At 42.7% G+C, this 16,138-nt stretch overlaps 2 protein-coding genes across 3 annotated transcripts in view; one reads left to right on the forward strand and one right to left on the reverse strand.

The window, feature by feature from the left end:
• Positions 1-2,899, reverse strand: part of YBEY (ybeY metallopeptidase (putative)) — a 7,718-nt gene extending 4,819 nt beyond the window's left edge. The window contains exons 1-2 of the mRNA XM_008055536.1: positions 2,833-2,899; positions 1,919-2,172 (exon numbers count right to left, since the gene is read on the reverse strand). Coding sequence (XP_008053727.1) covers positions 1,919-2,128 — 210 coding nt within the window. The 5' untranslated portion in view covers positions 2,129-2,172; positions 2,833-2,899. The remainder of the gene's footprint in view (positions 1-1,918; positions 2,173-2,832) is intronic.
• A 1,252-nt stretch (positions 2,900-4,151) lies between these two features.
• Positions 4,152-16,138, forward strand: part of MCM3AP (minichromosome maintenance complex component 3 associated protein) — a 53,081-nt gene continuing 41,094 nt past the window's right edge. The window contains exons 1-6 of one of the 2 annotated variants that reach the window (XM_021711136.1): positions 4,152-5,478; positions 5,696-5,919; positions 9,833-9,911; positions 10,169-10,313; positions 11,681-11,871; positions 14,367-14,506. In XM_021711136.1, the coding sequence (XP_021566811.1) occupies positions 4,254-5,478; positions 5,696-5,919; positions 9,833-9,911; positions 10,169-10,313; positions 11,681-11,871; positions 14,367-14,506 (2,004 nt within the window). In that variant the 5' untranslated portion in view covers positions 4,152-4,253. The remainder of the gene's footprint in view (positions 5,479-5,695; positions 5,920-9,832; positions 9,912-10,168; positions 10,314-11,680; positions 11,872-14,366; positions 14,507-16,138) is intronic. The other variant, XM_008055538.2, reaches the window with a different exon arrangement.

Below are 16,138 nucleotides of genomic sequence, written 5' to 3' on the forward strand. Positions count from 1 at the left end.
CAGGCACAGTGGCTTACACCTATAATCCCAGCACTTTGGGAGGCTGAGGTGAGAGGATTGCCTGAGCCCACGAGTTCAAGACCAGCCTGGGCAACTTGGCGAGACCTCATCTCTACAATAAATAAAAAAATTAGCTGGGTATGGTAGCACACACCTGTAGTTCCAGCTACTTGGAAGGCCGAAGCGGCCGTGAGTGTGCCACTGCACTCCAGCCTGAGTGATATAGTGAGACTCCAACTCAAAAAAAAAAAATCTGTTTTTATCTCCCTGAGCATGCATATAGTTTCCTATGGCCTGCATATTCCGATTGCAATGCTCTAGACCCAAATAAACATCTTTTCTTTTAGAGCCTCTCTGTTTGTCATTTAGGTGGACACAACCTTGTCAAATAAAATACTTTAAATTTCTTTCATCCCTTCTGATGCAGAATCACACAGATCCCTGACTGCTAGAGTTTGATTATCACATGGACACAATTTTATATTTCTGTTCTTTCCACATGATATTTTGTCCTAAAAGTCTTTCACATAAAGACAATAACTTCTCACATAAAGACTATAAAGATCAGTCCATTCACTGGAGGACTGTTAGCACTAACCTGGCCATCTATGGTTGGATATTTAGGATGCTTTCATTTTTTTCTCCTATTACAGAAAAGAAGTGAACATTTTAATATTTTTCAAAATTTTATCTTCTATCTTTTGACTTGTTTTGTTTTCTTGGATTAAATAATACAGGTATTTTAAATACTCTTGAAGTAAACTGCTAAATTGCTTTCTAAAAGGGTTGCTCCAGTTTATGCCACTACAACGTAGGAAGCCTAGAATGAGTCATTCCAGGAATTCCCAACCCCTAGGTCATGGACTGGTATCAATCCATGGCCTGTTAGGAACCAGGTCTCATAATAAGAGGTGAATGGTGAGGTGGAGGTGAGAGGATTGCCCGAACCTCCACACCCCATTGCTGGCATTACCACCTGAGCTCCACCTATCAGATGAGCAGTGGCATTAGATTCTCATAGGACTGCGAACCCTATTGTGAACTGTGCATGTGAAGGATCTAGGTTGTGTGTTCCTTATCAGAATCTAACACTGTTGATCTACACGATAAATGGAATGTGTTTGAATTATCCCAAAACCATGCCTCCCCTACCCCCGTCCATGGAAAAATTGTCTTCCACTAAACTGGTCTCTGATGCCACAAAGGTTGGGGACTGCTGATTTATACAGTGTAGATAGTAACATGATCACTATCACATATTTGTTGAAAATTTGCCCTAGTATGCGCTTCTATTTCCAGTGTTATTTTTTCTAGTCTATGAATATTCATTAATGAATCACATTAAAATTTGCAGAAGTACTTTATTTCTCTCCCTCTTTTTATTTGTTTTTGAGTTAGAGTCCCAGTCTGTCACCCAGGCTGGAGTACAGTGGCATTCTCACAGCCACCGCAGCCTCAACCTGATAAGCTCAGGTGATCCTTCTGCCTCAGCCTTCTAAGTAGCTGGAACTACAAGTGCATGCCACCACACCCGACTAATTTTTTGATTTATTGTAGAGATGAGGTCTCACCAAATTGGCTGGGCTGGTCTTGAACCCCTGGGTTCGGGCAAATCCTCTCACCTCTACCTCCCAAAGTGCTGGAATTACAGGTGTGAACCACCATGCCCAGCTTACTTCTTTTTTAATTCACTGATGGCATTCAGAGGAGAGGAGGGTGGATTCCAGTCACCTTTCTTTTCCTGTTGGCTCTACCAGTGGAATTGTGGCCTCTGGGTGATGGGCACTGATCAGTGAGCGTTAAACAGTTTTACTTTTGTGTATATTTAAAATTTTTAAAATAAAAAATCATGACTGTAATATAATTATCACAGGAAACTTATTCTAGAGGGTAGGCTAGACAAGAACGTATCTTTTACCTCATTAAATGGAAAAGAAAGTACATCAGTTGGAACATTTTTCTCTCTGTAGATGCTATTAATGTGCTGAATAGTCTTGTTGTCAACACAGATGACACCCAGATCAAATTTCTGCACTCCTAAAATTCTCCTTACGATCTCAATCTTCTTTCGAAGTGGCACTCTCCTGATGGGGATGACTCGCTGCAGATTTTTAATCACTAAACTCATTTCAGGTAGAACAATTTGGTCCTTAAAAATGGTTGCAGGAGTATCTGTAGTTAAAGTTTTAAGAGATGATCCAATCAGTACAAGAAAGCAATAATAAATTCTGTAAAAATACATGCACACACGATCAGATCACTTTATTTGGTGGAATTAATTGAAAATCAAGGGAATTTACATTTACCATAAGGAAAAAGTAAAAAAGAGGGGATATGCCATGGAGTCAGGCATACCAAAATCAGTAACAATAGCCAGAAGGAAGTTAAGGCCGGTGCAGTGGAAGGAGCCCTTCACAGTGAAAGGGATGGGTGGAATAGGGTGGGTTGGGAGCTAGGAGTGAGGGTCGGGGGAAGAGAGTTGGTATGGGGTAGGGAGAGGCGGGAGAGCAAGACTATATGGGGTGGAGGCAGGTGGATGGCGACAGGTGGGGGGAGAAGTTAGGGAGAGGGGGTACTATGGGGTGGAGGCAGACAGATGGGGCGGGAAGAGGTAGGGGGCAGGGTGGTATGGGGTGCAGGGAGGTGAATGATGTAGAAGAGGGACTGTGGCAATGGAAAGGAGGAAGAAGGACACGTTGAGAGTAGGGGTATAAAGAGGGGTCCTGTAGAGTCTGGACGCTTCCCAAGGGACCAATCAGCCCGGGCACCGGCGGTCTCACACCGGAGAATACCAAGTTCTCAATTTGGAGAAGAACCTGTCTGCGCACTTACCCGTATTCGGACTTGGGGGAAAGCCGCGAGACGGGGCGTGGCCACTCCACCGGAAGTCACGCCGCTGCCACCGGGCCGGGAGAGCGGAACCCGGCATTGCAAACGGACCGGAAGTTGGTCCGCCGAGTTTTCCGCCCGTCTTGCGCAGCGCAGCGTTGGTTTCCGCGGCCGCGGCGGTTGCCTACGCTTCTAGCCCGCGTCGAGGGCCGGATGTGGCGACTGCGGGCCTAGGGATCCTGCTGTCAAACGGTGATCGTGGGCCCGGCAAGTCCGGCTCCGGAGGCTTCGCTTCCTTCTCCTCGCAGCTCTGCGCGCCCGCCCGGCCCCTACCCACCGTCGCTAACAGAGCTGGGCGGGACAGCGGGGGTGACCTGGACCAGGCGCGGCGCCTTGGCCTCCGGAGGCTGCTCAGGCTGAGTCCGGCGAGACCTCTACGGCAAGAGGCGGCATCTCGCGAATCTCTGGTTCTGGGATCCGGTTCTGGGGCGGTCGTCAAGGGTATGACAAAACAGTGTTTCCATGCGGGGAAAAAGTATTATTAGTGCTTCTGTTAGTCGGAGAAAAAGTGGGGGGTGGGGAGGAAACAGTGAAACACGAATGTTTTAACAGTGTTACATTGTCGTTCTCTGGCTATGGAGATTGCAAAAAGTCAGGAGGAATTTCTCTAAATTGAAAGGTGTAACTGTTAATTTTTTAAATTGCCAACTCACATTTTTAGTGAATTCACAAACTCAGTGAACTGGTTCGATTTTTTTAAATCTTAAAGGATCAGGCTTTAAACTTCCATAACAAAGCAATTGTTTGTGCCAATCTCGACGCCACCCTCCAACGAAAGAACGTATTGACTCTTGGAATATAATGCTGAATCCTTGGCCTACCTTTAAATAATTATTCTTAGAGTATGGCACTGATAAAACATCAAACATTCTTTTCTTGGCCTGGTGCAGTGGCTCACGCCTGTAATCCCAGCACTTTGGGAGTCAGAGTCGGGAGGATCCCTTGAGACCTGGTGTTCCAGACCAATCTGGGCAACATAGCAAGACCCTATCTCTATAAAAAATAGAAAAATTAGCTGGGTGTGGTGGTGCATGCCTGTAGTTCTAGCTACTCGGTAAAGCTAAGCAGGAGGATCACTTGAACAGAGGAGTCCGAGGTTGCAGTGAGCTATAATAATGCCATTGCACTCCAACCTGGTGACAGTGAAACCCTGTCTCAAATATATATATATATATATATATATATATATATTTTTTTTTTTCTTCTTCTTCTTCTTCTTCTAAGAGAGCATAGCTGTGATCTGAATTTTTGTCTTCCAGCTTTTCCTGAAGTGGAAGGGAGCTCCCTGATACTGCAGACTGCTTAAGGAAGAGGACTAATTTTGCATGCATAATACTATTACCTTATAATAATTGGATCAGAAGATGAACCCAATGAATCCTTTCAATGGGCAGCAGCCTAGTGCTTTTCCAGCATCTTCTAGTAGCTCCATGGGAGCATTTCCAACGAAGTCGCCATTTCAGTTTGGTCAACCTTCTCTTTTTGGACAAAATAATACATTATCTGGGAAGAACTCAGGATTTTCACAGGTATCCAGCTTTCCACCATCTTCTGGAGTAAGTCATTCCTCTTCAGTGCAAACATTAGGATTCACCCAAACCTCAAGTGTTGGACTCTTTTCTGGACTTGAAAACACTTCCACCTTTGTAGCTACCTCCGGGGCTTCAAGTTCATCTGTGCCCGGAAACCCAGGATTTAGTTTTAAGTCACCCACCAATGTTGGGGCTTTCCCAAATACTTCTGCTTTTGGATCGGAAGCTGGAGAAATAGTGAGCTCTGGTTTTGGGAAAACAGAATTCAGTTTTAAGCCTCTGGAAAATGCAATGTTCAGACCAATATTGGGGGCTGAATCTGAACCAGAGAAAACCCAGGGCCAGATTTCTTCTGGGTTTTTCACTTTTTCTCATCCAATTAGTAGTGGACCTGGAGGTCTTGCCTCTTATTCTTTCCCTCAGGTGACAAGTAGTTCAGCTGCCAATTCAAATTTTACCTTTTCAAAACCAGTTAATAGTAATAATTCATTATCTGCCTTTACCCCTGCTTTGCCAAGTCAAAATATAGAGGAAGAGAAGAGAGTACCTAAATCGATACTTGGAAGTTCTAATAGCAGCTTCAGTAGTTTCCCTATGTCATCTTCTGGGGCTTTGGGTGAACCCTTCCCAGTCAGCAAAACAGGAGTCAGGCAAAGCTGTGAAGAAGCTGTCTCGCAGATGGAGCCACTTTCCACCCTCATGAAAGGACTGAAAAGGAAGGAGGACCAGGATCGCTCCCCAAGGAGACATGGCCATGAAATAGCAGAAGATTCAGACCCTCTGTCCAGGGGAGACCATCCTCCTGATAAACGACCGGTCCGCCTTAATCGACCTCGGACAGGCAATTTGTTTGGTCGGACAATACAGGATGTTTTCAAAAGCAATAAAGAAGTAGGTCGTCTGGGCAACAAGGAGTCTAAAAAGGAAATTAGTTTTGTTGAGTCTGGGGAAAGTGACCATATGACCATCACAGGAGGGAGTCAGTCTGTCCTAGCACCGTCCCGGCTTCCAGGTGCAAATAAAGAGGAAGAAACTGAAAGCAGAGATAAAAAAGAAGGTGAGCTCTAAAAATGTACCAACTCCTACTGGTAGGTTCTCAGTTTCTCTGGGCATTAGCTTGATATTTCTGATAAAGCCCCTATTGGGAATTATAACATGATAGGCCCTTGGAGTAGGTCTTACATCTATGAAAATTTCCTTGCTTTGACACAGTACCTCTTGTTGTTTGAGTGTTACATCTCGTGAGTTTATGTGTTTGTTTTCTGAACCCCTAGATCCTTTAAGAGGGACTCCTATGCGTCAGAGTAAAAGAAGTGAGAGCACAGACAGTCTTGGGGGCTTGTCTCCCAATGAAGTAACAGCGATCCAGTGCAAGAATATACCCGACTATCTCAATGACAGAACCATTCTAGAGAACCACTTTGGCAAAATTGCTAAGGTGCAGCGCATCTTTACCCGGCGCAGCAAAAAGCTTGCTGTGGTGCATTTCTTTGATCATGTGAGTACTTCCACCTTGCTTGTTACCCTGGATTTGAACTTTGTCACTTTAACACCTGTTTTTTAATCTCTCAGTTATTTACCTGCTGTAATATACTCAGATAACTTGCTGTAATTTACCTGCTGTAATATACTCAGATAACTTGCTGTAATTTACCTGCTGTAATATACTCAAATACCTTGTTCTTAACTTAGGCTGGGATAGCACTACTTGATTATTTCACAACTTGGAGTTGTTTGTGAAAAGCTTCTGGCCCCTGGAGAATGCAGTGCTCTAGAAATGTTGGAAGTCACATTTTTCTGAATGCTTAGTGGCTTTGACCATATAGCACTTTTCAAACTTGCGTTTTCTGGTTTTGTTTTTGTTTTATTTAGTCATAGTACGTGAGCACTGTAAACATTCAACTAATACAGAAACCCCTTGGAATCCTGTGTCCAGAGATAACTACTGTTAAATTATTGTGACATTAAATATGCACCTAACACATCAGTTGTAGTGTATGTGTGTATGGACTGCTTGTGTGATGCAACTTTATATCTTTACTCTTTTTTCTGAATAGTCTTTTGGAAAGATTAAGGTCTACAGGAGTTTATAAAGTAGAAAACATTTTCCTTAACTTTTTTTTTTTTTTTGAGTTGGAGTCTCACTGTGTCACCTAGACTGGAGTGCAGTGGCCACTCCCGGCCACTGCAGCCTCAACCTGCTGGGTTCCGGCGATCCTTCTGCCTCAGCCTTCCAAGTAGCTGGAACTACAAGTGCGTGCTACCATGCCCGGTTAATTTTTTATTTATTGTAGAGATGAGGTCTCGCCAGTTTGCCCAGACGGGTCTCAAACCTGTGGGCCCAGGCAATCCACTCACCTCAGCCTCCCAAAGCGCTGGGATTACAGGCTGAGCCACCAAGCCCGGCTTTCTTAACTTTTTTTAATGATAGAAGCATTGCCTATCAATGTAGGGAAAAAAAACCCAGAAATCCCTATTGAGGAAAACATGAAATTATCTATAGTTTTGCCCTCTAAAATATCAACTATGAATATTTTAGTGAATGTCTTTGCAAATATGTAATCATGTTTTCTTTTTTTTTCTTTTCTTTTTTTTAATCATGTTTTCTTTACACAAATAGGATCACACTGCATTTGCTGTTTTGATAACCTCTTCATGTAACAATCTTTAGTATTTTCTGAAATCAGTAAACAGCCTAGACTAGAATGACATTGTTAAGTGCTATGTAACATTCTATTCTGTTTACTCACTTACTTAGCCATTGTTGTATTTTTAGACATTTTATGCGTATATTTCTGATTAGTTTATGTTCTTTGTTTATAGCACTGAGTGGAAATTTTGTGCCAAAATATATACTGGTCCTCTACTTTCCAGGGATTCAGTTATCTTCAGTCAACTTTAGTCTAAAAGTATTACATACTGTAAGATATTTTGAGAGAGAGTGAGACCATAGCCACATAACTTTCATTACAGTATATTGTTATAATTGTTCTATTTCATTATTGTTATTATCATTATTATTATTTGAGTCAGAGTCTCACTCTGTTGTGGTGGCACAATCACAGCTCACCACAGTCTCGACCCCTTGAACTCAGGTGATCCTTCTGCCTCAGCCTCTGGAGTAGCTGAGACTGTAGGCACTCACCACCAAACCCAGCTATTTTTTATTTTTTGTAGAGATGAAGTCTTATTATGTTGCCTAGGTTTGTTCTGTCTTATTATTGTTGTTAATCTCTTATTGTGCCTAGTTTATAAATTAAACTTTTATTATAAGCATTATATATAGGAAAAACATAATACATATAGGGTACAGTGTTATCTGAAGTTTCAGGCATCCACTGGGGGTCTTGGAATTTAACCCCTGAGGACAAGAGGGGACAACTGTACTCATAGTTTTAGGCTTTTGCTATTTATTCCTTCCTGTTGATTGTTTTCCCAACAATTCGGTGGATTATCTACATTCACAATGATGTGCAATAATCACCACTGTTTATTTCCAGAACTTTTATGATCCCAAGCAGAAATTCTATAACCATGAAGCAGTAACTTCCTATTTCTCCTTCTCCCACCCCTCATAGCCTCTAATCTACTTTCTACCACTATGAATTTGCCTATTTTAGATTTTTTATACATGGAATCATACAATTTTTTTTCTTTCATTTATTGTAGAGATGAGGTCTCACCAAGTTGCCCAGGCTCAGGCAATTCTCTGACCTTCGCCTCCCAAAGTGCTGGGATTATAGGTGTGAGCCACGACACCCGACCAAATCATACAATATTTGTCTTTTTGTGTTAGGCTTATTTCACTTAGCATAATGCTTTCAAGGTTTGTCCATGTTATAGCATGTATCAGAACTTCATTCCTTTTCATGAATGAATAATATCCCATTGTTTGGATGGACTACATTTTGCTTATCCATTCATCTATTGATGGACACTTGGATTGTTTCCATCTTTTGACAATTGTGAATAATGCTTTTTGGCATGCAAGAATCTGTTTTTTCATTTTTGGGGGGTATAGTTTTGGGAGTGGAATTGCTGAGTTATATGATAATCTATATCTTTTTTGTTTTTTTTTTTAATCTTATAGGTAACCAGCTTATTTGATCTTAATTTTTTTTAAATATATTTTAACAATATAGAAGTATATTTTTCCTTTTTTAGCAGTCTCAGTGTTAAAACTTATTTGTTTCTAAAGTTGTTTTTGGCCGGACTTGGTGGCTCAGCCTGTAATCTCAGCACTTTGGGATGCTGAGGTGAGTGGATTACCTGAGCACGTGGGCTCGAGACCAGCCTGAGCATCTTGGCAAGATCTTGTCTCTACAACAACTAAAAAAAATTAGCCGGGTGTGGTAGTGCACGCCTGTAGTTCTGGCTACTTGGCAGGCTGAGGTGGAAGGATTGTCGGAGCCCAGTAGGTCGATGCTAGGGTGGCCATGAGTGTGCCACTGCACTCCAGCCTGGGCGAGAGAGTGAGACTCCAACTCAAAAATAAGTAGGTAAAGTTGTTTTTTCCTGTATTGCAATGTGCTTATTCTTCCAGTTGAACCTTAAATATTTTTATTGCATTTTTGTTTTATTTGTATCTAATATGTAAATACATTGCCAAACAATTTATTGATACAGATGAATCTGAACACCTTCATCTCCCCTGTTACCTAGTGTGGTATATATTTTTCTAGACTTTTTCCTGTTTTTTTAAGAGACAGGATCTGGCTGTGTTGTCTAGGCTGGAGTATGGTGGTGTAATCATAACTCACCGTAGCCTCCAACTTCAACTCCCTGGGCTCAAGCAATCTTCCCATCTCAGCCTCCGAGTAGCTAAAACTACAGATGCATATTATCACACCCAGCTAATTTTTTAAAACTTTTTGTAGAGGTAGGGTTTTGCTCTGTTACTCAGGCTGGTCTTGAACTCCTGGCCTCAAGTAATCCTTCCACCTTGACCTCCCAAAGTGCTGGGATTACAGAGGTGCGCCACCGTGCCCAGCCATTAGACATTTTTATAAGTATATCTATAGACCTACTAACATGTAGTTGGTTTTGTGTGTGTGTTTTGTGATAATTGGTATCCTGTGTGTATTATCCTGCATCTTCCTTTTGTGCTTAAGTGTGACTTGGCAATCTTTCTATTTCTGTGAATGTAATCAACTGGTGAAAATCATTTTATCAGATGCCAAAGGGGCCAAGTTTATGGCTTCTATCACAGCTAAGTTGTTGTTTTAAAAAACGAAGAAGCAAATACATACTTGTGGGCAGAACACGGAACTTGTAGTGGTATCACTTTGTTGTACAAAGAACAGCAGCTCCTTGTACTCTTGAATGGTGTGCTCACTGCATTTGAGTTTTCAGTCTCATTTCATTTGGTCTGCTGATATTCTCATACTTGGTGGTTGTGAACTGTTTTTCAGGCATCTGCAGCCCTGGCTAGAAAGAAGGGTAAAGGCTTGCATAAAGACATGGCTATCTTTTGGCACAAGAAGAAAATAAGTGAGTTTTCAATTATTCTCTCCACAATCTTTCATGCTCTGTGTGCAAGGCCTTGTGGGTGTGAGCCCTTTCCCTAGTGCCTGTGGGGGAGGCTGTCTCTGAGCAGATCCTTGTGTCTCATCATTATTTCCGTGAGAAATCTTTTGTATCATCCTGTGAGAATTACAAGAATATGACTTTCTTCAAAAGAATGTGAAAAAGTTGAGTTTCAGGTGATCTATGAAACATAAACTCTTTTCTGCTTCCTTTGTCCTCAGGCCCCAACAAAAAACCCTTTTCCCTGAAGGAGAAGAAACCAGGTGATGGTGAAGCCAGCCAGGGCACAGAGGACGCACCCTTTCAGCATTCCCCTCTTGGCAAGCCCTCAGGGAGGGCTGTAGCTGGCAGCCTCCTGAGTAAAAGGTGGGGCTGGTCCCTCCTAATGACCACATTTAGGAAGGACCAATGGGAAGGCGAGCAATACTGTGATATCTGACAGGGAGGGGTGTGGTAAGGAGAAAAGAGCCAGTTGCCAGGGACTCTTGGGGTGGAGTGGCAGGGGGTCCTTCTGAATCCACTCTAGGTCCCAACCAGAGACCTGGAGAGTGAGTTTTCTGAGTCCGCACTTGCCAACTGTGGAGATAATGGAGCAGTGCTGATTCTGCCCGTCTCATTCTCACATGCCCTGGGGCTTAGGTTGCTGAGAAAGCTCTCATTTATGGCTGGTCTTTTTCACCTAGGCATTTTATCTGGGAGGCTTTCATCCCAAAGTTCCTGTAGCTGGCCTCCACCTTTTAGCCACAGCTACAGGAGTTCCTGGGGTCATTTCTCATTAGGGGAGGCTGCTCACTTAGGACAGCAGAGCTTCTGTCTGTGCACAGAGAGCGATGCCCTGTGACCAGCCATCATCTGCCTTACAGGAAGCAGAACAGGTCTCACTCACCTTGCTCAGCCTGTATGCCATGCAGACATGCCAGTTATTTGACACATACATGTATAAGCAGTACCTTTCCCTTATGATGTCTGACTGCTACAGTAACCATGTGTTCCTGATTACTTCTAGCAGTTTCTAACATGACATTTCTGTAGGTCCAGCTTATTGCAGGAAAGTAGACACTCTGAGCTGTGTTAGCTTGCATGTGATGTGCACTCCCACAGTGCCTGGTCTGCACAAGGAACTTTAGTCTCAAAGGCTTTTTTGTCCATTTCCCATCAAACCTGCTTTGACAGACCTTTGTCTTTTGGCCAATGTATTGTTTTCCTCACTTTTCATTTTGTGATTAGCAGTTAAGCTGTTAGTTTGCTTTTGCTTTTTGCTTTCTCATTCATCTAATCTTGTATCTTCTTTGACATATAAGTTCAGAAAATGATGAAAGCCAGCTAGAAAATGGGGGCACTGAGAGAGAATGCCCAGTTCTTTTTAGTATGCCCTTCAGCCAAAATTAATTTCTGTATTAAAACACAGAGACATAGTGTTTTCCTTATGATATTAAAGGATTCTTTTTAGGCTGAATTTCATTTGAGAGAGAAATCTGTAAGTATTCATTTTAACTGATTAATGAATTCTTTGCATTTTTTAAAAGTAAAAAAAATTCAGCATAGTGAATACAATGAACCATGCTTCTGTGCTCATCACCAGCTTTATTGAGGCTCATCTGTTTTCAGTGTTTGTAGTTTCTCAGCTTTGGAGGACCAGAAAATCTTAAAAGATGAGGGTATGTGCTCAGACATGGAAATGATATAAAAGCCTCATCCACACAAGGGCCCTTTGTGTGTTGTTTTCTGTATAGCTCTCCAGTGAAGAAGCCAAGTCTTCTAAAGGCCCACCAGTTTGAGGGAGACCCTTTTGACTCAGGCTCTGAGAGCTCTGAGGGTCTTGGACAGTGTGTGTCATCCCTCAGTACCCTGATTGGCACCGTGGCTGAGACGTCTGAGGAGAAGTACCGCCTGCTCGACCAGAGAGACAGAGTCATGAGGCAAGGTATGATGCATAGTGGCAGATTCCCAGGGTCCCTGGTTAGGTTGTCTTCTTGGGAGTCATCAGGAAGGGAACATTCCTTTCACTTGGGTTCTACTGCTGTTGAGCCTCAGGGCCTCAAAGATCAGATGTGCTGCATCTGATCTTTCTGTCTACCAGTGTTCCTTGGGAGTGAGTGTTATGTGTGTGAATATATACTGGAGATGCCAAAAAAATGTGTACACATTTTAAGAGGTGTTATCTGTGTATTCCTTTTTTTTTTTTTAATTAGAGTCTCACTGTTTCGCCCAGGCTAGTGTGCAGTGGCACACTCACAGTTACCGCAGCCTCGACCTGCTGGGCTCAGGTAATTCTTCGAGCTCAGGTGATTCTTCCACCTCAGCCTTCCAAGTAGCCGGAACTACAGGCACGCACCACCATACCCAGCTAATTTTTTTTTTAATTTATTGTAGAGATGAGGTCTTACCATGTTGCCCAGGCTGGTCTCAAACCCATGGGCTCAGGCAGTCCTCTCATCTCGGCCTCCCGAACTGCTGGGATTATAGGCATGAGCCACCACACCCAACAATGTATTACTTTTAGTTTGCCATAATCAGAAGTGTCTGTACACTGATGGCAACCTCTTTGAGCACCTCTTGTAATTGCAGAAGTCAAATGTGACTTGTATTTATCCTTTATTATTTACATATATTGAATATTACAACTTTATACAGTTTTTCCTTTCTTAAAATGTGTCTATGTTTTTTTTTTTTTGGCACCCTCTATATATCTGGAAATACACTTTTGCATACATAATGTGGTCAGGGAAAGATGCAGGCAAATCTGCCCACATTGTGGGTAGAAGGCATGGGTGTCTGAAGGGCAGTGGTGAGGGAATGCTCCGTTTTGGATATGCCTTTGAAATGTTGAACTGTGTGTACGTATTACTTGTTTAAAAAGTAAGTATTCCAATATGTAAAAGATATATTTGCAGTGACCAAAAATACGAGGGGGAAAAACCCAGAAAACTGCTAAACATTCAGTGCAGTGTGGACAGGTATGCTTGTAAATCACCCATCATGAAATGGGCAAATGCATTGCAAGACTCTCCAGAAAAAATTCACTGAAGCCAAACACAGCCTCTCAACAATGCTAGCTGCTGGGTTCCTAGAACACTTAACCTAGCAGGGAAGCCTGCACTGCAAGTGGTCTGCCTGCCAAAAAATAATTCTTGGGGGGAGGGGTTCCCCTGGTAAAAGGAAAAAAATAACACTACTCTGTAAATTTCAGTTGCAAGAGTTTCCTTTTTTAAAAGCTGTGAATAATTAAAATAAGCACAGTGCTTTCTTAACACAGTAATAAAAGCTGCCATCATACATTGTATCACTGACATGGTCATTTTTATATTTCAAATAAAATTACTATCAGATATTGGAATATTTCAAGATAAAAATTTATTATTTAGAATAAAAATTCATTATAAGATATGTATATTTTGAATTGTGAAGATGTTATATTCCGTTTCATTTAAAAAATACATTTAGGCCAAGGCAAGAGAATTGCTTGAGCCCAGGAGTTCAAGACCAACCTGGACAACATAGCGAGACCTCATCTCTACAAAAAAATTTTAAATTAGTTGGGCGGGGTGGGGTGCACTTGTAGTCCCAACTACTTGAGAGGCTGAGATGGGAGGATGGCTTGAGCCTAGGAGTTCAAGGCTGCAGTGAGCTGTATTATGCCACTGCAGTCCAACCTAGGCAACAGAGTGTGACCATGACTCAAAAAAAAAAAAAAAAAAAAGATACATTTATAGCTATGTAATTCTGTGAGGAAATAATAGTAGTTAACTTATTCAGGTCAGAATGCTGTTAACTTTCATTCTTAATAAAATCATGATGAATACTGTGACAGTTTTAGAATACTGGTATATTTTGAATATTTGCTTTTGTAATCAATTCTTTTAGCAAACATCTTACATCATGATTGTTTGTCATTGAAGTCATCATGAAAATTACAAAATACCAGCTTAATGTGAGGATGTTCTCCGATCTCTAGTCTGCATTGAAGGTCTGTGACTATTGGAGATGAGGTGACCTCAGGGATCTTCTTGAGCTTTGATGTCCCACTGCCTGGTGGGTTGTACCAGAAGTCTCTTTCTGAGGCCCAGAGTTTAAAAAATATTTTTCTTTTCCTTTGTAATTTGTGTTTTTTTAATTTTAATTTTTTTTTGAGTTGGAGTCTCACTCTGTCACCCAGGCTGGAGTGCAGTAGCATGCTCACGGCCACTGTAGTTTCAACCTGCTGAGCTCAGGCAATCCTTCCCCCTCAGCCTTCCAAGTAGCTGGAACTACAGGCATGCACCACCACACCCTACTAATTTTTTGATTTTATTGTAGAAATGAGATCTTGCCAAGTTGCCCAGGCTGTATTTTAATTTTTTTTATCATTATGAGAATACACTTCTGTAGGTCCCTACTAACCATCTGATACATTCTTATCCTTTACTTGACATTATTTAGCTCGGGTGAAAAGAACTGATCTAGATAAGGCAAGGACTTTTGTTGGGACGTGCCCAGATATGTGTCCCGAGAAGGAGCGGTACATGCGGGAGACCCGGAGCCAGCTAAGCGTGTTTGAAGTGATCCCAGGGACTGACCAGGTAGAGCCTTATGTCCCCCTGTGGGAACAGGGTGGGCAGGGGAGGGAAGTTATTTTGTAAATTTCTATATGTATGGTTTTTGATTTAGGTGTTTGCTTGTTTCAGAGGGTGATGGGGATATGTGGTATTAACAATCATGTTGCCGGGTGTGGTGGCTCACGCTTGTAATCCTAGCACTTTGGAAGGCAGAGGTGAGAGGATTGCCTGAATCCTGGGGTCTGAGACCAGTCTGGGCAACTTGGTGAAACCTCGTCTCTACAATTAATAAAATACTTAGCCAAGTGTGGTGGCAGACACCTGTAGTTCTAGTTACTTGGAAGGCTGAGGCAGAAGGATCACTTGAGCCCAGCAAGTCGAGGCTGCAGTGGCTAGAAGCATGCCACTCACTCCAGTCTAGGTGACAGAGTGAGATTCCAGCTAAAAAAAAAAATCATGTTAAAGTAAGCTGTTTTGTGAGACGATTACTAAGCAATCTCTGTAATGCGACTGGACAACTTGGTGAGACCGCATCTCTACAATAAATCAAAAAATTGGTCTGGTGTGGCAGTACATGCCTGTAGTCCCAGCTACTTGGGAGGCTGAGGTGGAAGGATTGCCTGAGCCCAGCAGGTCGAGGCTATGGTGGTCATGAGCATGCCACTGCACTCCAGCCTGGGTGACAAGTGAGACCCCAACTAAAAAAAACAAATCCATTAAAAACCCTACCTCTGTGCCTTCCAGGTAGCTGGAACCACAGGCATGCGCCACCACCCTTGACTAATTTTTTGATTTATTGTAGAGATGAGGTCTCACCAAGTTGCCCAGGCTGACTTCAAACCCCTGAGCTCAGGCTATTCTCTTGCTTCCACCTCCTAAAGTGCTGGACACCCTCATATCTTAACTCCTTGTCATATTTGCCAAAATCAAGTTTCTCAATTCATTTTGTCTTTGAATTTTGATTGTCATCTTTTTTTTTTTTTTGAGTTAGGGTTTCACTCTTGTCCAGGCTGGAGTGCAGCGGCATGGTTTTGGCCATTGCAGCCTCGACCTGCTGAGCTCAGGTGATCCTTCCGCCTCAGCCTCCCAAGTTGCTGGAACTACAGGCATGGGTCACCACACCCAACTAATTTTTTTGATTTATTGTAGGGATGGGATCTCACCAAGTTGCCCAGGCTGGTCTCGAAACCCTGGGCTCAGGCAATTCTTTTGCCTTGGCCTTCCAAAGTGCTGGGATTACAGGCATGAGCCACTGCGCCTGACCTGATTGTCATTTTTTAACAAAAATTTTATGTTTAAAAAAATATTGCCAGGCACCATGGCTCAAGCCTGCAATCCCAGCACTTTGGGAGGCCAAGACGAGAGGATTGCCTGAGCTCAGGGGTTCGAGACCAGCCTGGGCAACTTGGTGAGACCTCATCTCTACAAAAAATCAAAAAATTATCCAGCCGTGGTGTCGTGCACCTGTAGTTCCAGCTACTTGGAAGGCTAAGGTGGAAGGATCACCTGAGCCCAGCAGGTTGAGGCTGCGGTGGCCGTGCGTGTGCCACTGCACTCCAGCCTGGGTGGCAGAGTGAGACTCCAACTCAAAAAATACACACACACACACACACACATACACACACACACACACACACACACACACATATGCTCTCT

Source organism: Carlito syrichta, unplaced genomic scaffold (assembly GCF_000164805.1).
Source record: "Carlito syrichta isolate Samal-C Ts95f unplaced genomic scaffold, Tarsius_syrichta-2.0.1 Scaffold301878, whole genome shotgun sequence".
In the NCBI taxonomy this organism is placed as follows: Eukaryota; Metazoa; Chordata; class Mammalia; order Primates; family Tarsiidae; genus Carlito; species Carlito syrichta.